The following is a 24,150-nucleotide window of genomic DNA, read 5'->3' on the forward strand; positions in this document are numbered from 1 at the left end:
ACCTTTAGATAGTATAAAAAAATTATATCACTTGAATTATAATTTATTAATTAGTGTGAATAGTTTATTAATATTAAGTTTTGAGTGATGACATGCTTATTCCCTCGTATAATAAGATTTCAACTTATGTGCTTGAGTAATGAGTATGTTCATAGGCCAATAAGTAATAGCTCAAATGGCATAGTCTCCACATATTCAATTAAGAGGTTGCGGGTTCGAGTCTCCTATCTTTGGTAAAAAAAAATAAATAAATAAATATGTTCATAGATGAAAAATGTGATTTTCAAAATTTAAATTTTAAATAATAATTAATACCGGCGGTGTCAAAAAATAATATGTCAAATTTTAAAAACAATATCTTTAGATAAAATATTTTTTAATTAAACATTTGTTATGTACTGTGAAGTTGGTCTTGTTTTATCTTCTTGTATCAAAACTTTTGCTTTACTAATTAAATAATGCATTACCCTAAAAAAATGTGATTATGTGAAACTTAATGTTTAATTGTAAAGTAATTAGGGCTAACTTCAAAAAATTGATTTCATTCCTTCCTACCCTTTTGTGTCCAGCAATTATTAAAGAATCCTTTGGAAAATTATGTCTTTGAATGGAGAATATAAACTCAATCTTCAAAATATCATTGTGTGAAAGAGATATGTGAATTTCTAAATCCATTAATAATGTGATATTAATTAGCACATGACCTTATGTGTAGCATTACTATTTACCCATATGGGAACACAAATACCATGTGTTTCATGGATCAATTATTTTATATTTATTCAACTCAGCTTATAATAATTGTAAACAATAATATTTAAAAAAAAAAAAAAAACCTTTGCCAAAACTATAAGAACATACATTGCCATAAAATCACAAAATCAATTGAAAATTTACATTCCAGCAGAAAAATCCGTCTCATGAACATCTAAATCGAGTCGGATTCGTTCGGATTCGTGACAGTTCCACCAAAATTCTGCATCACAAGAAGACACGCCGCCAATATGCTCGTTTAAAGTATCCACCACGTGTCGGCGTCGGATTCCCATTCGACTTGGATACGCCGGCACTATGAGAGAATCCGTGCTTCATACTTTGTGCACATAATACTTGATCAAATCACTAATCTAATATCAATGTATAGTTGTATGTTGGTCTATAAAAAGGTGAAATTAAATACTTATTTTAAAAATAGTATAAAACTAATTGCTATACAAAAATGGCAAGTTAAATAAATTTGGATTAGATAATTTCAATCTAGAAACTTACTACTATAGAGATTCAATAATAACTAATTATAATATTATAATTTTTTGTATAAAAAAGCAGTCAAATTTGAGATTCATGGACAATTGTTGACTATTTGCCTAATTCTGATTCACAATTTCACAAATTATTTATATGGATTTTGATGGAACACATTGAATGAGACAATAATTAAGAAGTGTGAAAGAAATTAAAAAAAGAAAACTTTGACTATAGTTAGATCTAATACAATCACAAGTCAACCTAAGGCCCATAAATAATAATTGTTGGTAGCTACGGTTCAAATCAACCGTCAAATTAAAACAGGCAACAACTTTTTATGGTTTATGGTGTAATAAAATTATATATATTGAAAAAGGGAGAAAGAACATGCTTCAATCATTCTTTATTTTAACAAAAATTCAATAACAATGTATGGTTCTATGAATTTCTTAGCTGGTTTGTCGTAGCTAATACATGTTCTTAATTTTAATAATTCACTATATATGTATTTTAATAAAATTATGGTAATATTTTTTTATAGGTTTAATTATTCTGTTGGTCTCTATAGTTTTGCGAAATTTTCAATTAGGTCCCTATATTTTTTTTCCTTTTAATTGGGTTCCTACACCAATTTTTTTTTTCAATTGAGTCCCTATACTTTATTTTCTTTTTATTTGAGTCCCTGCACAAATTTTTTTTTTAGTTTGGTCCCTATACAATTAAGTCAATTACTACTAAGAAGGACCTGATTGAAAAAAATATTTGGTGCAGGGACCCAATTAAAAGAAAAAAAAGTATAAGGACCTAACTGAAAATTTTGCGAAACTATAGGGACTAACAGAGTAATTAAACCTTTTTTATATATACTTTTGCAATATTTTTATTTTTATTTTCAAATTAAAAATATTTTTAAATATAAAAAAATATTATTTTAATTTTTACAATATTTTTTAAGTGTTATCAGAATTGTATAATCACCTTAGTCACTACAATAATAGTATCATAGCATACATCATATATCGTCTATATATTTCATTAAAAATTAATTTTGAATGAATTTCAATTATAAACCTTATTAATATTTAACAATGAATTTGAGCATGTTTAGCTAGACCAAGCTGTTTCAATTTCAGCTCACAAGAAAATCAATTAGGGTGTCTCTATTTTGTATATTGAAAAAGTACATTAACCATCTATAATCACTAATAGGTTTCTATGGTTTTTTTTTTTTTCTTTTTCTTTGTCTTCTAATTGATGGGGTCACACACAAATAAATTTCATTACATGAAAACCAATGAGTGAGACAAGTTATTATATATGTAACATCAAGAGTGACATTTTCAAGCAATAGAAAACAACACATTTTTCAAACATAGTTTGGTTGTAGGGTTTGGTCCTAAGTCACTTTCATTGTGTCACTGTCTAAGCTTATAAGATCTTCAAACTTCACCAAAAATATCATCAATTCCATCCATGTGTACAATTTTTTGTTTTTCCAAATGATCAAATCTCGTAAACCCTTGTTAATCACTTTAAATAGTATATAAGTTTTAAAGAGGTAGTTAATTTCAGACAAATCAAATTAAATAACTTAAAATAAAACTAAAAATAATCTAGTACATAAACATCTCGTGTTAATATAGATGAAGGATAAACTACCAAAAATGCACTCGAATAAAAAGACTATGCAGTTCTTTATCCAGTAAATTTGACATTTGTGAAAAATAGCACTCCGCTGCTACTTCAATGCCTTGGATGGATATACATAGACAAGCACCATAAGCATACATTACACGTAAAGCGCTACTGTCTCCAGGGTTTACGTTCACCATCCAATACACATAAATCGCTACTGCCTATAGCGATTTCTGTTATGCCACCAATACACATAAACTGCGGCTACCAGCAGCGGTTGATGTTCTTCCCTAATCCACTACTACCAATAGTGGTTTCTATAGAATTATGAAAAAATGCATTTACGTATTGGTATTTAAAAATGTGTTATTAGGTAAATTCTTTCTCCACTTAATTTATTTAAGAAAATTACCCTAAACATCTCATACTAATACATATGAAGGGTAAATCACTAAAAATGCATTCGAATTATCTTCGTACTGATAAAAATGTCTTTAAATTTTAATATCGACAAAAATACTCTCAAGTTATTTTATAATGTGACAAAAATGTTTAAATTCGACAAAAAATGAAGCAGGTCGGATCACAGCTTGAAATTTTTGTCAAAATTTTTAATTATTTGAGGATATTTTTGTCAATAATTAAATAATTTGAATATATTTTTTTATAATTTATCCTACAAATAAAATATACATAGTCTAATCTAATTATTATTTCAATGACCGATTCTTTTTCGGCTTGAACCAATCACCTTAAAAAGATACATGGAATCAAATTTCATAAACCAAATCAACAAATTAAATATCGGGTTAGACCGAATTAACCGGTTCGAAACCAATCTTGAAACCTATTTATAGAGAAACAAATGAAAGCCACGTAAAAGTTTTGATTGGTGATGTCAAGTTATGACATAAAGGGCCTTGTTCTTCTGAGTGGCTAAGAAAGTTCCATGTGATGTTCTTAGCAATAGAACAAAAGACTTTTTTTATTAAATTAATGAGATTAAAAGTTGTTAAAAAGGGTCCCACGTACAGTTGGAAGAAACTTCCCTCCTACATTAACACATTAATCATCAATTATTATAATAATACAAATGTAATTACATTACATTGTTAAGTACTTAAATTAATTGGTAATTAGTGAAGATAATAATCTATTTTCTGATAGCTTTCACACCACACCTCATCACAAAGCATCTCCTTAAATTTTGCTACATAGTGAAAGGTCCTTTACACGTTTGCATCTAATCTCAAACAAGGTCTTATAAATAGGACTAGGAAATTTTGCAAATCACACACATAGACATAGACATACTCCTCCTTTAATTTAATTTTTTCTCTCACTTTTTAGGTACCCTTTTTTTTTGTGTGTGTGTGTTTTGCTTCCAATTTTTTTCACAAACATGTTGGATTCTATAGTGGAGTTCATCACTCAAGCAGCTTCAAGTTCTGCATTCATTTTTTGCTTCTGCAATTTGATCATAGTGTATATCTTATTGGACTTGAAGCCTACCCTTAGTAGTAGTGTTCAGCAAGAAAATAGTGAAGTCACTCCTTCCATGGGAACAAATCTTCAAAAACAAGAAACAAACTCGAAGTTTCTTGTCCAAAAGGATACCGAGTTGCGAGCAATACAAGTGTCATATGTCCGACAAGTCGAAGCAGAAGCAGAAGCAGAAGCAAAGCTAATTGAAGTTGACATCATTGAGACTATAGGCAACGATGAATGCTTCGTCGAAGAGGTGAAAAAAGAGGACGAGGAAGAAGAAAAAGAGGAGAAGGAGGAGGAGGACGACGACGAGTTAAGAAAACGGGTAGAAGAATTCATAGAGAAAGTCAACAAAGGATGGAAAGAAGAATTGTTGATCACATCAAGCTTGGTATAATGTTGTAATAATACCAAGAAACTTATATTAAGTAACATGCTTGTAACATATCTGCATTATGTTACATTTTGATGTATGTATGTATAATGTATTGTATGATTATATCATTCAAGAAAATAATAGTAATAGATGGTTTTTTTTTTTAATTCATAGAGAATTTTTTTTTCTAATGTTCTAACTAGAACTAATAGTGCCTTGATAAATTATTTTGGTCTGTTGCCAATTTTGAAAGAAATATATGAAATGGTTTTTTTCCAATCTAAAAGCTTTATTCTTGCTCACATCACATGGATGGATAAGGAGAAGAAAGTGAACTGCAAAAAGAGTAAAGAACATGCTTGGAAGCAGCATATGTGGAGATTCCATTTAATCTTTCTTCTTTTAGTGAAGTTGATTCTTTTGCAGTAAAGAAAAAGTTTGTGGGAATTTCTTTAATCCAGAACAATATTCTCCTTACTTTTTATCAAATTGGAAGAACTAGCCATTAGCCAAGAAGGAGAGACTATTTCTCTTTCTGGGAATTGGAATTGGAAATAAACATAAATATCAGTTGTGAAGTTTGACATCCTAAAACATTTAGTGATATAGATAGTGCAAATTTGAATGAACTGCCAAAGATGAGTTTATATTTGAAAAAAGAAAATTGTACTTTAAGGTGTGTTTGGTGAGTTAAATCTCAATTTGGCCCATGAAATTTGGCTTGATGCTTAGAATGACCCCCCTCCCCCAAATTTACAATTGTAGCTCCAGCTTGTCCCTGCGATCATCTCCGTCACGGGAATGTTGATCTAGCGCAATTGCATGATATGGTGGATACTATTTAAACGACGGCGTATTGGTTTCGCGCACAAACCCTTTGGAAACCACGTAGTGTAAAGGTTTTCTTGATGTTTGGCAACTTATGATCGTCGTAGTGGAAAGAAACGACGTGGTTTCCAAAGGGTTTGGGCGCGAAACCAATGTGCCGTGGTTTAAGTAGTGTCCACCGTGTCATGCAATTGTATCAAATCAGCATTCTGGTGACGGAGATCGCAGGGGCAAGTTGGAGCCACAATTGCAAATTTGGGGGTTCTAATTGGGGCCAACGAAATTGTGGGGGTCATTCTGAACATCGGGCTAAATTTCAGGGGCCAAATTGAAATTTAACTCTGTTTGGTTTACATTTTGATTTGCAATGTTCTAAATTTTGTAAAGAAAAAAAAAACAGTGAAAACGATAAAATTATGTCGTTTTGAAAATAGAGAACACTTAAAATGAAAACGAAAAATGTAATTTCATACCAGACTGCTCCAAAGTGTCTCTAAACTTAACAAATGCAGAGGTAACTGCTCTTAACTCTTAACAGATTTCCCCCCAATAAACTCTCATGATATTTATTCTCCCTTTCCCTTTTCATTTTAATAAAAAAGTAAAAATGGAAGAAACTTTGATAATTGGATAAAAATGGTCCCTAAAATAGCATTTCTGAGATCAACTACACACTATTCCCTGAAGATTCTTTGGTGCACAGAACAACATAGAGATAAGCAGAAAAACAATCAAACATGAAAAGGATAAAATGCAATTTTTTTCTTTCAAATAAAATAATATAGTCAGGTTACAATCCAGAAACACCTCAAGCACATTCAAATTTCATTCTCCTACAATTGTAAACAAGTTAAGTACGTGGGATATTCCTACATCTAATTGCTACAACAATGAGTAAAAAACATTAGAGACACATCATAAGAACAGACACAGAAGAAGAAGAAGAAGAAAAGCATAACCAATTTGTGATATCCTAACTAACCACCTAAGCACCAAAGAGTACAACTTTTCTTGCTCAAAACCAACCTCAAACCTCTCATTCCAATATACTTCCTCCGTTTCAAAATATCGGTCGAAGTAACGGATATTTTAGAACGGACAGAATACGTGTTCGTCTTTCTCAAGTCAAATTTTGTCAGAATCAGTGTCAATCATGAGGAGAGAACATGTTTTAGCATGCAACTCCAGCAGGATCTGAAAGACTAGGATTAGATTCTTTCTCATGCAAAGAAGCATCTTCTTCATCATCGTCGTCACCAGATGAGTTCAGAGAACATTGGCCGTTGACAAACGCAGGAGGAGGAGGAGGAATGTTTTCAACTTGAAAAGGAACCGAAGGGGGTGTCATGAAAGGCTTCACTCCACCAAGAGTTATCTTCATTTCTTCAGCAGAAATAGTAGGAACATTAAGTGGAGCCGATATAGTTGATGATATATGATGTTCCACCCTTTGCTTCTTTTGTTTATGTTCTAACTGGTGACCTGGAATGAAACTACCAACAACAACCTGATGCAAAACCACAAACTAGTTTGATATGTGAAATGTTCCTCTTTGTTTCTTGTTTTCATTTTAGTAATTTTTTGTGAAAGAATAAGTGAAAATAGGAGTGAAAAAAGAAAACAGAAAAAAAGGGAAACCTACCATGCCCTAAATAGTTCATCATAATTCTAATCTTAGAACACTAATATACTAAGCTATAAGTTAACAAAAATAATTGTTTTTTATGATGTTGAACTAATTAAGCATTTTTTCAACATTTTTACAAGCTTTATAAATATTCTCTCAAAATTTCTTTTACAGCAGAAGTTACCTGCACAGGACCTGCAGCTACCAGCAAACCGGCAAGTCCTCCTCCCATTACTCGACCATCTGGACCTGCCAAAGAAACACTCATCCCACCAGATCTGCTCCTTGTGAATCCGTTCTCGGTTGGCATATATGAGCCAGACAAGGAAAGAATCTCGAACCGTCCCTGTAAAAGAACCCAATATGCATCAGCATATTTAACGTAATCCAACAGCGCCATCAGTCTTAAGTTTGAGGGAATTAATGGCAAAGAATGATGATGGTTTAGCAGCCACGTGTTGATCTCAAATAAAAAACATAAAAGAAGTTTTATCTTCATAATGGGAGTTATTTCCCAGAGATGTATAGTGCAAAAGGAAATCCGAATTGTCAAGATGACACAAAACAACAATGTATGCAACAGAATTCCCAGATGAAGAGCTATAGTTGGCGTAATTCAATATCTGATACCAAAAATGATGCAAGAGAAGCTAAATCACATAAAAAATGGTTTTTACCTCAGACAGACCAAAACCATATACCATATTATTTAAAAATAAACATTAACACATTATGTAACACAAAAATTATGAAATTCAATATCTAAAACATAAAAATGCTGAAAGGAGAGGGTTGCATATAAAACAGTAAGACTGTAAGATTAGCATTAAGTATAAGGCATGAGAACTCTACTTTTTGTGCTTCTCACAAGGGATGAACTAACCTCATATGTTAAAGTGCCGCCGGAAGAAGTTGGTTGACGGAGCGTGACATTTGAAATCGTGCCATTGGCAGAGAGAATGCATATGGCGCGGGATCCGTCCTGAGAAAAGGACATAATCTTCATAGTAACATCCTGGATTATGTCATAGGAAAATAAAGAATACAATTAACAATTGAGTGTGCTGTAATAGATTACTTTCAATAATAACCATATTGAATAGTAGACCAAATAAAGATAGGAAAATGTCATATATTCTGAAAGGTATTTACAATTGAGAGTAAATACAATGAATTCCAATGAGTGAACAAAATAAATGGAATTTGCATCTATGCAAAAGGCTAAATTAAAACTATAATTTGACTATTGCGGAATGTGGATCGATAGGAAACAAGCATGATACCTCTCCAGCATTTACTGTAAGAATGTGAGGTGTGAAGTTGGCACCAACTGAGTATGCAATTCCATTACCTATTAAAATACATTAATAATTAGATGAATTGCACTTTAAGTTCATACTTTACATAAAGCATAGTTCTATTAATTCATCTTTAACCGGACATGATACATTTCGGGCTAGGAAGTTATATTGAACAAGAGACCTTTAAGAGAATACAGAAAAGGAAGCAGTTTTGACAAATATGTTTCACTATGGTAATTAATGAGGAAAAACAGCAATTGCAATTCTATGCCTTATTTTTGAGTTATGCATGCTAAAACTTTGTAAGGTTATACAAAAAGCTAGTGCTACAGTAGATACTTTATTAGCCTTCAATATATACCATTAACTTGATCAACCATGCTTCACCTAATCAAGTTCATATAAAATCAGCTATGTTTATGCTTCATGCATTCCAGAACAATGAAGACCACCACAGAACTTGTCCACAAGCTTATTACAGACTTTTACCACATTTGTCTAACCACATAGAAATTAAAAGTTTAAAAAACCATCATTTTATGAAACAACTTTCATAAAACACACCATTTTTTTTATCAGATAAGAAAAATTCATTGCTCAAAATTGTTCCACTTTGTGTCCTTATTATTTCAAAATTTCTTAACAATATCATGCATGGTTGGTCCAAACCAATCCCCTATAATATGAGGTCAGATAGCAAGGTGTTGAATACAATTATTAGAAACATGGACCAGTTTCAACTTTCAAGGATGGTCACATCAGCTATGAGGTACCAGACTGAGAACCCTGCTGAATGTGCTTACTGCTTAGTGTGGTGCCTTCACTTGTCCTAACAAAATTCCGTGGTGTCAGATATTATGTCATCACTCATAAAATCATAATCTTCTCCTCATAAAAAGGGAGGAAAAGAGAAAAAAATGGGGCATCATGTGCTGCCACCTTAAACTGAAAACCGACATCACTCACTTTAACTCTGACCACAAAAATATCCACCCCCCTTCAACCACTACATACATGTCTTCATTTTCTAGATCTGAAAGGGAATCTTAATCTAATGGTCCACTTGTACCACCATCTATAAATTTCCCCTTCCACAGCATGAACCAAAAGCATAGAACCAAAACAACAACACAGCTTAAAACCACACCTCAACCTATTTTTTCTTTTTAAAAAATAATCTTATTTCTTACATAGTCAAATATCAACCTAATTGAACTGAGAAACAAAAAAAATTAAACTTTTTTGTTTTTAACTTCGGCAAATGTAACAGTAAACAGCAAATAACCAAGATTAGTGGAGGCTACACTATATAAAATGAAGATGTTCAAAAGAGGAAAGAAAATTTTCTACCTGGTCCTCCAGCATTTTCAAACTCAAAAAATTTATATGACTTCTTCATTGATTCAACAGCCTTTCCTCTACCCTTTTTCCACCCTGAGAACTCTCCGGTCAACGGAATCGATGCCGATATCGGCATCGGAGACAACGCCTTCGCCGCTGCCTCCGGCGTCAACTTGCCGTCCGGTCCATACTTTCTAGGCCTCCCCCTCTTCTTCTTCCCATCCGTCCCTGTCGCCGGTGTTACTGCCACCATAGCCGTGGCCGGAACCACCGGCTGCTGCGGTGGCTCCGCCGTGGGTGCAGAAAACTGTATATTTTCACTTCTTGGTGCCACGTGGAAGCCCCCTGGAGCCTCATCAGCCTTGACCGCATGCCCGGAACCAAAAATATCTTCTTTTTCCATTTTTGTGCAAATCAAAGTAAAAATAAGACACCCCAGAAGCTAAAACACAATGCTTAGGCACAACTCATTGAAGATTTAACCAGTTAGCTTCAAAAAATAGAGGGGTAAAAATGGAAATTTTGAACTTTGTGAAGAGGGATTGATTTGAATGCAGAAAACAGTGCAATGAAGCTTGAGCTCTAATAAAAATGCAACTGGGGGAAGGAACTTCAAAAACATAAACTTTTAACGAAAATGATGAAAACCCAGAAGTGGAATTTTCGAATTTCAGCGGTTTGATGTTGAACTGCGAGAAAGACGTAGCACTGTAGCTCAAATCTCCACCATTGAAGAACAGCAGAGTAAGCTTCAAAAATTAACCCCAAAAAAAAAATAATAATTGAAAATTTTTCTAGAATTACAGAGAAAAATAACAACTCTGGTTCGTAATTTCTCCAGAGTGATATATGAAAATTAGGGTTTTCATTCAAAAGGAGTAGTAAATAAATAAAGTTGAAAAAATGGGAAAAAAAATAATATATTTATTAAAATGATAAAGTAATTGAATAATGGATATTTAATTATGAATTAATATTTTAATTGCAAAACTCAAAAGTATAAATTTCGGTTAAGAAATTGGTTCACGTCCGTCTTGGAAATTTAATAAAGGTAATCTAATAAATGCTTGTGAATACAGATTCTTAATTTGAATACATAAACAATTAGGTGAGGTTTTTGGAAAAGAAAGAAAAATTGTCTTTTTTTATATAAAATTTCCATTTATTTATTTAAAGCTTTTTCAAAAATAAAAATTCAAAGCTGTAAAGCAAGGTTGGAGCCATTCCATTCGCCCAACCGCTGACAAGTTCTTTGTCTTTTCAGATAAATAAATTAAAGTTGACCAAGGACATAAATGGATGTTAATATCTCTTATTTCTTTCTTTTTTTTTTAATAGGAAAATGAATGTTAAAATGTGTAGTTATTGGTTACAATGTCATGATTCAAAATTTATTAATTTACATAAAAAAAAACTTAATATTTTTACAAGAGAAAAAGAAAAAGAAAAATATAAATGATCCCATGGTTCGGTTTGGTGAATCTATTTAAAATGCAACTGTAACACATGCAGTGTTATGCTATATTTTGATTCTGATTCTCCCTTCATCTTTTGTGTTATGTAAACAGAAAAACTAGTTATAATGGTGACATAAACAATGAATGCATCCATGAACATTTGCTAATTTTGTTGCAGCATCTTCCCAAACATGCAATGAGCCAATGACCAATAGGGTGGTGCTGATGTTACTCTTTTTTGGGCTTGTTGGTTTAGTTGTACCAACTGTAAACAGTTGTCAGTATTTGTAGCAAAGCAAAATAGTACTAAATGTTTTGATATTTCAGTTATAAAATTTATGGCCAGATCAAATAAGGATGAAGTATTTCTGTTTTTGTCATTGATGCTGCATTTTTTTTTTTCCTTTTCCATTCATTTAATACTTGTGTAATGCTGCATCACAATTTCAATCTGCCAATATTGAAACGGTTTATTCTATATCTATTGAATGGATTTTGATTAATACTCTTAGCAATTTTTAGATGGAGACTATATAACAAAATATCACATTAGACTGCAAAATGTTGCATTCAGAAGCTCTATCCATTTTCCACATACACTAGTAGGAGACTATGTACACAAAAATGAGAAGCCAATTAAATTTGACTTCACAAAATCATTCAAACACACAACCAAGCCTTCTTTCCTCAAAGGAATATTCAGTTTCTTGAGCCGAGTATCCTCCAAAAGGAACTGATGAAGGTGTAGTTGGAACAGGAATAGCCATTACCTTTGGAGTGCCATACCCTTCATCTACCACTGTTTCTGTTGCTGTCTTTGAAGGAGTAGAGAATGGCAAATTGTGTAGTGTTATTGTCTTCTGTAAATTCTGAGTCTGTATATCTGATTCATTTGAGGAATTTGGTGGTAATGTTGAAGAGAAGAGAGAAAATGGCATTGCTTTTGGGGTTTTATTCTCTTCATCTACCACTGTTGATGTCTTTGAGGGACTAGTGAATGGCATATTGTAAAGTGTTAATGTTTTCACCAACTCCTCAGTCTGCTGCATTTTTAGTTCATCTGTGGTACTTGCTGAGTTTGCTTTTGATGATTCTGTCGAAGAGATGGGTGAAAAAGGTTGTCTCGCTGAAGGAGAATCTATCTTGCGAACACTTCCACTACCAAATAAGGTTTTTTCCAAAGGAGAATGAGCAATATCAACTCCTGTTTTAGCTGAACATGAGGTAAACCAAAATGCAGTTGTAAGAGTTCTAGTTGCATATGCATTGAGTATCATACAAGAAAGAAAATGCGCATGCATACATCATATATCGCAAGCTGTTTGTGCAATTTATATGAAACACAAGGAAATTGTAGATATACCAGCAAGAAATATTGGGAAAATCTACCAGCTGAGATGTGGCTTTGGCCTCCACCTTCAATATGAAACAAAAAGAAAAATGCCTAAACCATTCCTCGGTGCCACATACAGCCTTACCAAACGACCATCATTGAGAGTGCTTGGGAGAACCCGTTGGAGAAGACTCTTCTTCTAAAACAATGCAAAACACAAACAGGAATCCATATCCAGAAATCTTAGGTTGTTTTTAGATACATTACTACATTGTTGATGGCTGCTTGTGCTTGTGTAATCCATTTAAAGAAGAGTATTTACAGGATGAAAAATGTTATGACGATGAAGACCCTTTTACTACCTGATGAGAAATATGAGTGAGTAGCTTTCGCTTCCAGTTTTGAACTTGCACCAAGGGAGGTTCTTCTACCAGATCCAGTTGTACTTGACTGCCTTGAAAGCTTTTTTGCACTATTAGCCTTTGGGCTTGGTTTTGACCCATATAGTACTTCCTGTTCTGCTATCAATTGTCCCTGATGTTTCTTCAGGTTCTGACACAGAAAAGTGATATTTCAACATGTTTTGGCACCATCCATTTGTGGGAAAGTGAATTTGACAGATACAATGAAGTGTTGTCTGAATTCCAATTAGAAAAATATTTCAACCAATAAGAGGACCTTATCCGCAGCTTACGACGTTCTTGCTCTTTTCCTTGCCGCGAGTTGGTGTAATCTTCAAGCATGGAGAGCAGACGGGCCTAGAAAGTCATGCACAGCGAAAATCATTTTGACACAAAATTACTTGAACTTGAGCAACCAATTAGAATGCACCAGTTAACATCCAACATTTCTTTTTGAGACTCACATATCAAGTCTTTTTCTTCTTTTAGTGAATACATATCAAGTATATTAAGGAAGGGGTACTTACATCATCATATTTGAACTCAATGCCTCTCTCTTGTTCCCATTCTGTAGTTTTTGAATTCAATGCCTCTACCATTCCTACATACAAACAAAAGAAAATGAAAATTTCATCCTTACCTAAAACAACAAACAATGAGACACCAAAATAGAAAAATATCATCAAGCCAAGATGGCCGTAAACTGGTAAAGGTAATGTAACAAAAATAAATATGGATGAAATATAAATACCTGGAATTTTGGTAACCAAGGCACGAGCTTTCTCAGCTCGCTTGAGATTAAGATGAGTACCTCTACCAGCATTATATCGATTTTCATCCTGCAATAGAAATAAAAATGTGCAATAAAATTAATAAATATGTGTGCATGTGTACATTGATAGAAATCATGAAGACCTACATATATGTGATTTGTTTCCTTATGTAACTTCTATAAAAAAATATAGTGGCATTAAACAACTTGTCTTTTGTATAAAAGCATATAACAGCACATCATATCAAGCCAAGACCAACCTTGTTGTATTCCTCAAGCCAAGACTCTTCTTCACATGCTGATAACCATTTCTCAACCTTTTCGAGTATATCTTTTCTGCTAAATGCTTCCTCTTTGACTTTGGCAATATGAAGTTCAAGTTGTTCAAGAACCCAAGCAGGGTCCACAGTTCCTGGATATGAAAGAAGACACAGTCTTATATAAGTTTAGCACCAAAAAAAGGCGCATACGTCATAGGTTCAGTGATTTTTGATAAGGACATTACCAGATTCAATAGTTTCAATAGCATATTCCAGTGCACTATCAAGTTCTGGAACCAAATGAGTCTTCTGACAAATCTCCTCTAGCTCTGCTCTTTTCTTCAAAACAAGCTCTTTCATTTTGCTTGATTTTAACGCTTCTAACCTTAACACTTCTTCTTCAACCTGCATGAATTTGCTATTCCCATGAATTCTAGACCACATAAAATCAACGAATGAAAACATTAACTTGTACTTTAACTTATAACTCACATGACTGATGAAGCCCTCGGACAAAGTGTTTGGTTCGGTTATTTCATCTTCTGAAGCAGCTATATTACAAGTAACATTTTGAAACATCTGTTGCTCTTCAACAGGCGTATCCATCAAATGCCAGAGTTCCAACATTGTTGTTGCAATATCTTGCAGCTGCAAGACCATATGCAATTCAGAACATGAATAATAAACAGAAATTAATATTTCCTATTGAAAAGAGTCTTTACCTTCTCCATTCTCTGTAATTTAATTTCTCGCAGATCTTGTATAGCAACAGTCATTTGCTTGATAGTATCATTATCTATACTCTTATATCCCTCTGAATTTCCTAAACTAGGATGAACTCTGTCTATTGTCTCCTTGAAGTCCAAACCGAGTACCGAACAAAGAGAATTTAAGGTACGCAAGTGGTCCTGGACTGTCTTCAGGCGATCGCTCTGCATGAAATGAAAAGAACATCATAATCAGTACTAAGGAGCAGCAAAATGTGTTACAAGTTGATAAAACGGTATATGCGCATGTTAGCATGTATCACACACACACAAACATAAAGTTATTCACCTTCTCCTTTTGTAGTGCATAAAGCTGCCTATGCAATTCTTCAAGCTTTCTCAATGATAAATCATTTTCATCTATAACGGGTGGAGCGTGCTCTCCAGGACTATACAACTCATTTGAGATACTTTGAATCTGCTCACGAACATCTATAAGTTGATTTCTACGATCAGACTTCCTTTTCCGCATTTCCTCCAGCTCTGGGTAAATTCTTGCTAGCTCTTGCTTCAAGCTTCCAACATTTTGATCCTAGTAAAAAGAGGGAGAGAAGAGTTATTTATCCTATTCTTTGTCTTTGTGGTCCAATGGAATAACAAATAACCTTCACGACAAAACTTAAGGCAGGAAAAAAATTTCTGACAAGATTATTATTATTTGTCAGCAACAATATTTAGTACATAGAATTCATTAATATGGCATAAAACGGATTCATTTAACTGCATCCCTTTCTCCATGTCCTATTTAAGAAATACACATAAAATCTCTAAAAGTAATTAAAACCTAGCAATGTACAGAATATCCAACCTGCCTAATGTGAATCGGTCTCTCTGCCAATGCTGAACAGATAGTTGCAAGCTCTGCCTCGCAGTCGGCGATTTCCTGCCTTAGTTGAACTCTGGACCAATTTGCTTGATCTACCTTTCTTCTGTATAGTTCTATACACTCTTCTTCAAGCTCAAACAACATCCTATCCTTGTCAGTCTCGGACTCCCCAACTTCATCCCATATTATCTAATTTTGGAAACATAATCCAAGGCAAACAATGAACATTTCTCATCTGTCAATCAGCATGTGGAAGGGTTCATAGGAATCATAATTGCAGAAAGGCTTAACATATACCTGAAGCTCGTGAATAAAGGAATTTTTTCGAGGTTCAGACATTTTTAAGCACTAGTATCTGTCAAAAGAAAATCTCATTAAAATAATAATAATAATAAAAAAAATGTCATCCTAACTTGATTACGCGGCATTTTTGCCAATTGCCACTAATCTGATTCACATAAGAAGGAAAAGAATAATTGGAAATGCATCTCAGCTAAGAAGAAAGTGCAACCACTGACTAGAAAAGAAAGAGGAGCAAAAGAGCGTACACAAATGTCTGAAACAGAAAGCGAGAAACTTTCAAGACCTAGGATTGTGAGAACGATCGACACAGAAACTAAATGGAAAAAAGTTGCTAAATTTAGGTCGATTGTTTATCAAGCTTTCTGAGGATTTTGAGTGGAAGCCAAAATTAGAAAATTGGCTGTTCCATTTTCAAAAGGGATTTTTTGAGTGAACCCAGAAAAGCAAAAATTGGAATTTTTACTAATTTAACAAGCGATCGCAATTGGGAGCACTGACCTGAACCAAATGGGATTGGAGAAATGTTGCTTTGTGTTCAAAATTCTGTTTCTTCGGTGCTCGGAAGAAAGTAACAAAACTTTAATCTTTTTTCCCGAAAAAATGAATGAAGATGGAGTGTTTTTTTTCCCTGCAAAATTCAGCGTTGTTCTGAGTTCTGAGGATGTGATTTGAATTACTGGAATGAAAGGAGAAGATGATTGAAGGGGAGAGAGAGAGAGAGAGAGAGAGAGAGAGAGAGAGAGAATNCGTAATGATATTTTAATATTTTATTAATATTAAAATATAAATTAATTTTTTAATAATTTTTAATGTCTTATTTTAATTATATCAAGTATTTAAAATATCTTTTTATTTTAATAATAATAATATATACTATATCTAAATTTATTTCAAGAATATATGTTAAGAATAAGACTGGACACACTAACACATGATGGTATTTAGTTGTGTCCAAGTGAGTCCGAAGAAGAATTTTTTATTTTTTATTAAGACACAATTGGACACAGCAGACACGCGTGTCGGACAGTGAGTGTCGTATCCGAAATGTGTCCGACACAAGAATACGACAACTCAGCGAAGTGTCCGTGTTTCATAGCATTTTAGTATTTTACTATAAGAATTATATAGTCTTTGATTTAAATGGTCATTTTCCTTGATAATGACCACATGCTCTCATTGCTCTGCATGGAACTTAGTACCAAACAATCACTACAAAAATTAAATAGAATAACAAACACAGCAACTAAGTGGGAATAGAACAGAATTTGTAAAAAATTACAAGAAAAAAAGATATATGAACTTATGTGGAACAAGGAACATACAACATTACTCATGAACAGACATGGGTATAAGCTAGATGCTTATCATCCTAAACTTTATATTTAAAAAAAAAAGATAAATTTCTCTATATAATATACTTCTAAGAAGATTTAAAAAGAAAAGAATGGACTAGTCTTAGTCCTCAGACAGGTATAAGTATCTCATGATGCATTACCACCTTCAAACTCTCTCTTAATCATTTCAAACAAAATCTCATTCCAAGTATCTACAGGACCTGGCATGCACCAATGTAAGCAATCCTGTGGCGGCGGCTTTCCGTCCGGGCCGCGCACCGTGATCTTATTTGGGTCTTTATTCCTGAAGGGACCAGGATGGCCATCATGCCGGTAACTAAAGGCTTCAGTGATATCCATGAACAACAACTTTGATCCATTTGTTGCCTTCTTTGATGCATGATTAAAACCTTTAACCTGTTGCTCATACATTGCATTTGTATGGCCATTTTCCACCAACTCACCAAGTCCAAGAGGCTTAACCTTCCCGGTGCATGATCCGCCGGTATTCCAAGCGCCACCCTCGTAATGATCAGGCGAATAGGAACGAAGAATTGCAAGCCCTGTGAAATTTGGATGCATTGCAAGAGCAGTAAACATTGTTTCAACAGATATACCAAATGCTTCAACATTGTTGATCTTCATCGGCCGAGATTTGTCCGGCCACCACAATTGCCCTCCTACTATCTCATTGTTCAAGACATACACTGACTGTTTGGCAAACCAGTGGCCAGAGGAAAGAACAACCACATCAAATTTTGGCAGAAATTCCATGACCTTCTCGTCAGGGATATCGAGGAAGAGCTTATCCACACCTTCCGGTGCATAATCAAATGGTTCAGAACTGTGCTTGACTAGCCATGAGGACCATATTCGGATAATAGTGACAGATGTGGACTTAAAATAAAATCGCTGCATGTTACGGTTTCCATTGTTCTTGGGTGTTTCTACCTGAAAGTGGCATTTTTCGGTTAAGCATGTTGCTATTGAAAAAAGATGCAATCATAATGCAAAGTAGTAATGGTCAACTTCTAGAAAATTTAGTCACAAATATAAAAATGATAGCTGAAATGTGGTCATGTCTTATGTCAAGTAGTTTAGTTAAACATGTCAAACCATCTAACGATTCTCAACTATGATCTTCACATGAAGTCATAATAGAGTAATCATGAGAAGATGTTAAGAACAAGATGCTAGTGAGAACTGGCCAATTTTTCTCCAATAACCAAAATGTTTCATTGGTCATAGAAATTGGAACAGTAAGGAATGAGGAATGTAACCTGCCAGAGAATACACATCATTGATTCCATCTGGTTTCGAGCAACTGAATCCCCAATGAAAGCCAATGTCTTGCCTCTCATCACCTCCAAAAATTTCCTAGGATCGAGACGAGGGATGTCACATTGAAAGGGCTTCCATCTCCAGTTCTCATAATCCTTATCAGGCCTCCCATTACCCTGGCAATTCTGCATTTGTGTCAATACGGGGCACGAATCGTTCCTGTATAACGGTCCCAACGAATCATGTAACCATGTTCCATGGAATAGATTACAGCCTACATAACAGAAGAAACATAAAACACCAGTCAAAGACCAGTTTCAAACAAAATTATCATAAAGTTTACACCTGAAATCCTTAACTAACAAGATACAAGCATTAATAATGATTTACATATTTTAAGCATATAAAAACACATGTAACAAATTGAAATGCCTTCTTATATTATGGCTGCATTGTATTTACAGAAGTAAACAAAGCAAACAAGCATAAAAACAGTTAATTTTTGTATAAAATAAGAAAAGTAGAATGCAACCTGAATTAACAGAACCAGAATAGGATTCATTAGATGAGGCTGGAACTGCTGTTGATACTGATTCTGGAGGAGACTTAGAGGTATCATTTGATGTGGTGATTAATGTGCCGGGATCATTCATCAACGCCGTGGATGTAGGTGCCTCAATTGTAACATTAACAGTCACATTGGAAGAAATAGTACCAGCCAGTGGCAAAGGCGAATTCGAAGTTAAATCAGATTGAGCATGCAGGTTGCTATCAACCTTATCAGTACTGGTTTCTGTATATTCTGATGAAGCAGATTCACTAGAGGGTTCTTGTGAATTTAATTCGGTAACAGTTTTCGCTACCTTCCTATCACTTGAGGGTGGTTCATTATCTACTAGATCTAAACTTCCATTGGAGGAAACATCAGTGGAACTTCCATGAACTGGAAAAACTGATATATCATAAAATCTCGAACGATCTATGCCGTAGAAATACTGGCGAACCGTGGAGCCAACTGGGTATGAGGCAAGAATTCCAGAAGCACAAATCAAGAACAATGCAAGTACTCCCAAGAAAACCACAATCCAAGAAAGAGGTCTTGGACTTGGAGACTCATTGGGAGAACTCTTTGGATTATCCCAAGTCATGGCTTTCATTTAAACAAAGCAAATAAGCTCTACACTAAAACTTGAAGCATCAAAGGCTTTTTGAGTTCCCAAACCATAGAAACTACTAAACTAACTATCAAAGCTGCTTCTTCAAGCAGTGAAATTGCTAATCATCAATCCACAAGACCAGCACTGTTAAAACACAGACAAAAACAAATAATTAAGGAATGATTATGATTACAAACTAAGTATGAACAAAATCAAACTATGAAACAATGAGCAGAAAGCTACACTCTTTAGCACATGATCATGCAGTTCATCAACATTAATAAGCTCGGGAACCATAAAGGAATGGAATTTAGCATAAAAACTCGTACCCCAAGAATAAAAAACACATTTTTCCTACAAAAAATAAATACCCAGAAAAGGAAATGAGCTGAAACCAAATGGGGTCACCCAATTAATGAAAAAACAAAAAGAAGAAGCATAAAAAGCAGAAACCTTTGAGTACCATGTTGTCTTGGTTCTGAACAACTGGAAAGATGCATCAAGCAATTGTGTGGTAGAAAGGGATGAATGAGGAATTTAGAAGAAATACTATTGAGAAATGAGGGACAAGGTGTTCTTTGTTGCCTATGTTTATGTTGTAATGCTTGTCCACTTCTACAGAGGAGCGAGGATCTCGTTCAATTACAAATTACTAAGCATATGACACTCACCGAAATAGAAAATTAAAATTATTGAGTTCCCAAAGCTTGCATGCTCAAGCCTCAAAAACCTCTTAAATCTTGAGCACATGAATCGCATATATATAATAATATAATAATATATAATATAATATGATATATTTTTTTTGGTGACTAATATAATATGATATATGATCGTGCTTAGTAGTCATCATTTCTTATCTTATATAGTAAAATAATCAAGCTCTTGGAATCATCATCATAGGGTGAAAAAATGGTTAACTCAATTTGAGTTAAAGAAAGTCACTCAAATATTTTCCTAAAAAATTTCTATTCTTAATCCGTTGTAATTAATTTCTTAAAATAATAAATTATTTGATTAAGAAAAGTAATCATAGTATTATTATTTGGGTGACTAAATAATTCATTAATTCATAAATAGTTAAACCAATTTAAGTTGATTTAGTGTTCAATTTACTAAATCGTTTAAATAAATATCGAAAATTTTAAATTTTGTTTTGTACATGTAATTAGGTTAAAATTTGAATGAATACCCCATTCGACTCCTGACAATTACCTCGAAAGGACAACGAGGTCTCAAGAAAAAAAAACACCCAATTTGATCTTTAATCTTTTTTTTTTTTGACTGATTAGCTCCTGTACCAAAAAAATAACATTAACTATTTTTGACACAAAACTCTCATTATTCTTTCGAGATAATTATCAGGGACGGTTTTGGATTTTTCTCTTAAAATTTTAATATTATTCAACTAAGATTGAGTTGCTCAACTAATCAATGAGAGTTAAAAATATATTTTTGTTTGTAGAAAAAAAGAGCACAAATATTTGAAGGTGATGATGTTTATTTTTTCCATACATTTTCTGCATGGGATATTCAAAATATAAATGGGATGTGATAATGAAAATGAATTATGGATTGTGAGATGGCTGCACTTCCTCTCATTGATGATTTCATAATAGACTTTTAACCTAATGGCCTGCTACAAGTGTTTTATTTGTGAAAATTTATTTTTCTTTTGAAATTGATAAATTGGAAGGATTGATGTAGATAAAGCATCTATTTGTTGCAATAACATCATTCATATATAAATACTCTAACACCCGGAAAAAAAATATAATTGTTATCAATTAATTATGTATTTAAATTATATTTTAATTAATAAAATAAAGAAAATGAGTGTTGGTTATTAAAAAATAAAAAAATTACATGTGTACACAAAATTAACTATCAAATAAATTAATCATATTTGAATATATTTATACATATTAATCCATACATTTTTTTAACTAAATAATCAGTTACTGAAATAATTAAACATAATATAGTCGAATAATTAAACTTATAATAGACCAATAACTAAATTTATTTATAGTAACATAACAAAATAAATTTTATGAAATGTCAAATATATATTTATAGGTAATAATTAATTAGTGTTGATTTTTTTGTTTACACGTGATATAATTATAAAAAAAATACTAGTTTTAAAATAATGGGATTGTATTTTGTAAATTTGATAGCTGGCAAATCCCTTTCATCTGTTTTAAGGATGAGATCTAATTCTTAAGGTTGGAAAGGGAAGACAACATTTAAGTTCAAATTCTTTCCCCATTATTTCGAAATTCCTTACACCAAATATTGTTTGTCAATTGAAGATGACTTGTAATTGGAAAAAACGTTTGTGGGTTGGAGAATTTCCTTATTATCAAACCTCAATCGAAAGTAGGAAGCCTTTAATGGAATTTTGGCTAGTCATCATTTTTTGGATACTTTAAAATGAAAATATTTTATAAAGAAAATGAAAATCAAACTATTTTTTTATTATTTTGGAATAATTCTAATGACATCTGATCGTATGAAAAATCGGTCTTCATGAGGATAAAATTATAAAACAAAAAAACAAAAAAAAAAACTCAGAATAAGAGGGGGATTAGAGCAGAGTTTTACAAATTGAATTTTTTCATAACAAGACATCGCACACTTTGTAAATGAAAAAAAAATACTGTGCTTTTAGCTTAAAAAGTTTGAAATATTTTAAAAAGTATTTATAAAGATATTTTTTAAATTAATTTGTTTTTTTTTTTTTTACTAAATAGAAAAGAAAGAAAAAAAAGAGACAACCAAATTAATTGGCTAGGGTCATATCTAAATCTATTAGATGTTGAAACTCACTTCAAGGTTGGCTCCAATTCGAGTGAATGTCCGCGACAGAAGCAGCTGCTTTAGCCATACAATCTGCAACACTATTTGCAGTCCACTGAATTAAAAGAATAGAGACTCTCCAATTCCCATTCATAACCTCCTGTATATACTTTGCCAAATCCCATTCCGGAATATCCTTACCAAGCATTCTTTGGTTTACCAAGAAAAGAGCTTATAAACAGTCTGTTTCACAGATAACCTCACGAAATCCACTCTCCCAAGCAAGCAGTAAACCTCTCCAAATTGCATACAATTCAGCAAAAAGAACACTGCACACTTCGACTTTTCCAGTGCAACCTTTCAACCAACATCCATCAGGATTGCGAATGATACAACCAAAACCAGCATAGCCAGAAGGAGCAAACCAACTAGCATTACAATTTAATTTAACAGAATGAACTGGAGGTGGAACCCAATGCAAACAAAGTGAAGGAGGAGACAGAGATTGATGCATAGCAAAAATAGTGTGAAACTCCCTTACTGAACTACGAATCAAACTCACCACCTTACTAGCACTCCATGAATCATCTATATTAAATAAGTCATTATTCCTGCTTCTCCAAATCCACCAGATGGTCGAAAAGAAAAGAAAAACATCTCCACTCCTTGCACCTCTGTAGAGCCAATCATGTAAATTCGAGTTATCTGAATACAGGCCTAAAAGGTTCCAGACCTTCTTGGCACTAGGGCACTCCCGAAGACAATGAAGAATGGATTCATAACCATTTTGATACCGATGACAGGTGTTAGATAAAGCTAAACCACGACCCAAACAAAACTCTGCCGTAGGAATAGCATTATGAAGACTGAGCCAAATCAAGAACTTGTACTTCTCAAGAATATGCAGTCGCCATACCCACAACCAATTATCATGCTCATTCCAGTCAAACTTTCTTTTGGCTAGCCAACTGTACCCACTCCTAACTGAGTAGAGTCTAGAAGATGCCACACCCCACGACCAACCCAAACTTTCTCCAGCATTCAGATCCGGATTATAAGCATTCAAACGCTGTTTGACATCTTCTGGAATGATAGAGAAAATATCATGGAGATTCCATTGACCATCTTTCCAAACGTCTCTAATAATTAAATCAGAGTCAGATATATGTACAAAAGGGACATCTTGAGCAATTGGGCCCTCAATACTCCAATTGTCAAACCAAAAAGATTGATCAAGTGACCCAACGCACCAAGAGAAGACATCCTTAAGAGCACCAAAAGCCTTTGAAATACTCTTCCAAACATGAGAAGCATTGCAAGGGACAGGGCCATCTAAAACTTCCTCATTCCTCATATACTTCACCCTCAATAGAGCAACCCAAGGCTTGTCCTGACAATGAAAAAGTTGCCACACCAATTTACCAAGTAAAGATATATTAACACACGCATGATTTTTAATACCCAGGTCACCAAATTTTTTTGGAGTAATCACGGTCCTCCAATTAACAAGAGAAAGACCTCTACCATCAACTTGACCCTTCCAAATGAACTGTCTCATCATAGAAGACAATTAATTTATATTTTTAAAAAAATAAAAAATCTAATATAACTTA

At 33.5% G+C, this 24,150-nt stretch overlaps 5 protein-coding genes across 8 annotated transcripts; 1 reads left to right on the top strand and 4 right to left on the bottom strand.

Moving 5' to 3' along the window:
• LOC110262661 lies at positions 4,116-4,789 on the top strand. The gene has a single exon (XM_021103178.1). The coding sequence runs from the start codon at positions 4,286-4,288 to the stop codon at positions 4,766-4,768; it is 483 nt and encodes a 160-aa protein (XP_020958837.1). The 5' UTR covers positions 4,116-4,285; the 3' UTR covers positions 4,769-4,789.
• Positions 6,315-10,732, bottom strand: LOC107644724 (AT-hook motif nuclear-localized protein 6). Its single transcript, XM_016348651.2, has 5 exons — positions 9,854-10,732; positions 8,486-8,553; positions 8,086-8,217; positions 7,387-7,548; positions 6,315-7,082 (listed from the first exon to the last, which is right to left on the bottom strand). Exons 1-5 carry the CDS (start codon positions 10,245-10,247, stop codon positions 6,747-6,749), a joined length of 1,092 nt encoding a protein of 363 aa, XP_016204137.1. The 5' UTR covers positions 10,248-10,732; the 3' UTR covers positions 6,315-6,746.
• On the bottom strand, positions 11,827-16,703 carry LOC107644725 (65-kDa microtubule-associated protein 3-like). 3 transcript variants are annotated; one of them, XM_021103179.1, is made up of 14 exons: positions 16,462-16,703; positions 15,958-16,015; positions 15,643-15,849; positions 15,124-15,366; positions 14,790-14,999; positions 14,560-14,715; positions 14,313-14,472; positions 14,068-14,219; positions 13,787-13,874; positions 13,563-13,636; positions 13,318-13,392; positions 12,997-13,186; positions 12,780-12,833; positions 12,390-12,514 (listed from the first exon to the last, which is right to left on the bottom strand). In XM_021103179.1, exons 2-13 carry the CDS (start codon positions 15,997-15,999, stop codon positions 12,790-12,792), a joined length of 1,641 nt encoding a protein of 546 aa, XP_020958838.1. In that variant the 5' UTR covers positions 16,000-16,015; positions 16,462-16,703; the 3' UTR covers positions 12,390-12,514; positions 12,780-12,789. The 3 variants fall into 3 exon arrangements, 2 of the variants coding, with proteins under 2 accessions (XP_016204138.1, XP_020958838.1); XR_002347561.1 differs by having other exon boundaries at positions 12,412-12,514; positions 12,665-12,833; XM_016348652.2 differs by lacking the exon at positions 12,780-12,833 and having other exon boundaries at positions 11,827-12,514.
• LOC107644726 (protein YLS7) lies at positions 17,191-20,489 on the bottom strand. Of its 2 annotated transcripts, none has more exons than XM_016348655.2 (4): positions 20,199-20,489; positions 19,111-19,879; positions 18,578-18,852; positions 17,191-18,248 (listed from the first exon to the last, which is right to left on the bottom strand). In XM_016348655.2, the coding sequence occupies exons 2-4, from the start codon at positions 19,733-19,735 to the stop codon at positions 17,445-17,447; spliced, it is 1,704 nt and encodes a 567-aa protein (XP_016204141.1). In that variant the 5' UTR covers positions 19,736-19,879; positions 20,199-20,489; the 3' UTR covers positions 17,191-17,444. The 2 variants fall into 2 exon arrangements, with proteins under 2 accessions (XP_016204141.1, XP_016204140.1); XM_016348654.2 differs by having other exon boundaries at positions 20,189-20,489.
• Positions 22,569-23,891, bottom strand: LOC107641483. The gene is made up of 3 exons (XM_016344973.1): positions 23,210-23,891; positions 22,832-23,125; positions 22,569-22,630 (listed from the first exon to the last, which is right to left on the bottom strand). The coding sequence occupies exons 1-3, from the start codon at positions 23,889-23,891 to the stop codon at positions 22,569-22,571; spliced, it is 1,038 nt and encodes a 345-aa protein (XP_016200459.1).

The sequence above is a fragment of the Arachis ipaensis genome, chromosome B05 (assembly GCF_000816755.2).
Source record: "Arachis ipaensis cultivar K30076 chromosome B05, Araip1.1, whole genome shotgun sequence".
NCBI classification, from domain to species: Eukaryota; Viridiplantae; Streptophyta; class Magnoliopsida; order Fabales; family Fabaceae; genus Arachis; species Arachis ipaensis.

What these genes read in the sequence shown, in the direction of transcription:
- LOC107644724 (XM_016348651.2), bottom strand. Translation starts at nt 10,247, where the DNA reads ATGGAAAAAGAAGATATTTTTGGTTCCGGGCATGCGGTCAAGGCTGAT. An exon ending in TGAAAATGCTGGAGGACCAG is followed by an intron (nt 8,554 to 9,853) that starts GTAGAAAATTTT and finishes GTATTTTAATAG; the next exon opens with GTAATGGAATTGCATACTCA. An exon ending in GCGGCACTTTAACATATGAG is followed by an intron (nt 7,549 to 8,085) that starts GTTAGTTCATCC and finishes GTTCTTTTACAG; the next exon opens with GGACGGTTCGAGATTCTTTC.
- LOC107641483 (XM_016344973.1), bottom strand. Translation starts at nt 23,891, where the DNA reads ATGAGGAATGAGGAAGTTTTAGATGGCCCTGTCCCTTGCAATGCTTCT. An exon ending in ACATGATTGGCTCTACAGAG is followed by an intron (nt 23,126 to 23,209) that starts GTGCAAGGAGTG and finishes TATTTAATATAG; the next exon opens with ATGATTCATGGAGTGCTAGT. An exon ending in ATTGTATGCAATTTGGAGAG is followed by an intron (nt 22,631 to 22,831) that starts GTTTACTGCTTG and finishes ATAGTGTTGCAG; the next exon opens with ATTGTATGGCTAAAGCAGCT.
- LOC107644725 (XM_016348652.2), bottom strand. Translation starts at nt 15,999, where the DNA reads ATGTCTGAACCTCGAAAAAATTCCTTTATTCACGAGCTTCAG. An exon ending in AATTACAGAGAATGGAGAAG is followed by an intron (nt 14,716 to 14,789) that starts GTAAAGACTCTT and finishes ATGGTCTTGCAG; the next exon opens with CTGCAAGATATTGCAACAAC. An exon ending in CCGAGGGCTTCATCAGTCAT is followed by an intron (nt 14,473 to 14,559) that starts GTGAGTTATAAG and finishes AAATTCATGCAG; the next exon opens with GTTGAAGAAGAAGTGTTAAG.
- LOC110262661 (XM_021103178.1), top strand. Translation starts at nt 4,286, where the DNA reads ATGTTGGATTCTATAGTGGAGTTCATCACTCAAGCAGCTTCAAGTTCT.
- LOC107644726 (XM_016348655.2), bottom strand. Translation starts at nt 19,735, where the DNA reads ATGAAAGCCATGACTTGGGATAATCCAAAGAGTTCTCCCAATGAGTCT. An exon ending in TTCTGGTTCTGTTAATTCAG is followed by an intron (nt 18,853 to 19,110) that starts GTTGCATTCTAC and finishes TCTGTTATGTAG; the next exon opens with GCTGTAATCTATTCCATGGA. An exon ending in TGATGTGTATTCTCTGGCAG is followed by an intron (nt 18,249 to 18,577) that starts GTTACATTCCTC and finishes TGCCACTTTCAG; the next exon opens with GTAGAAACACCCAAGAACAA.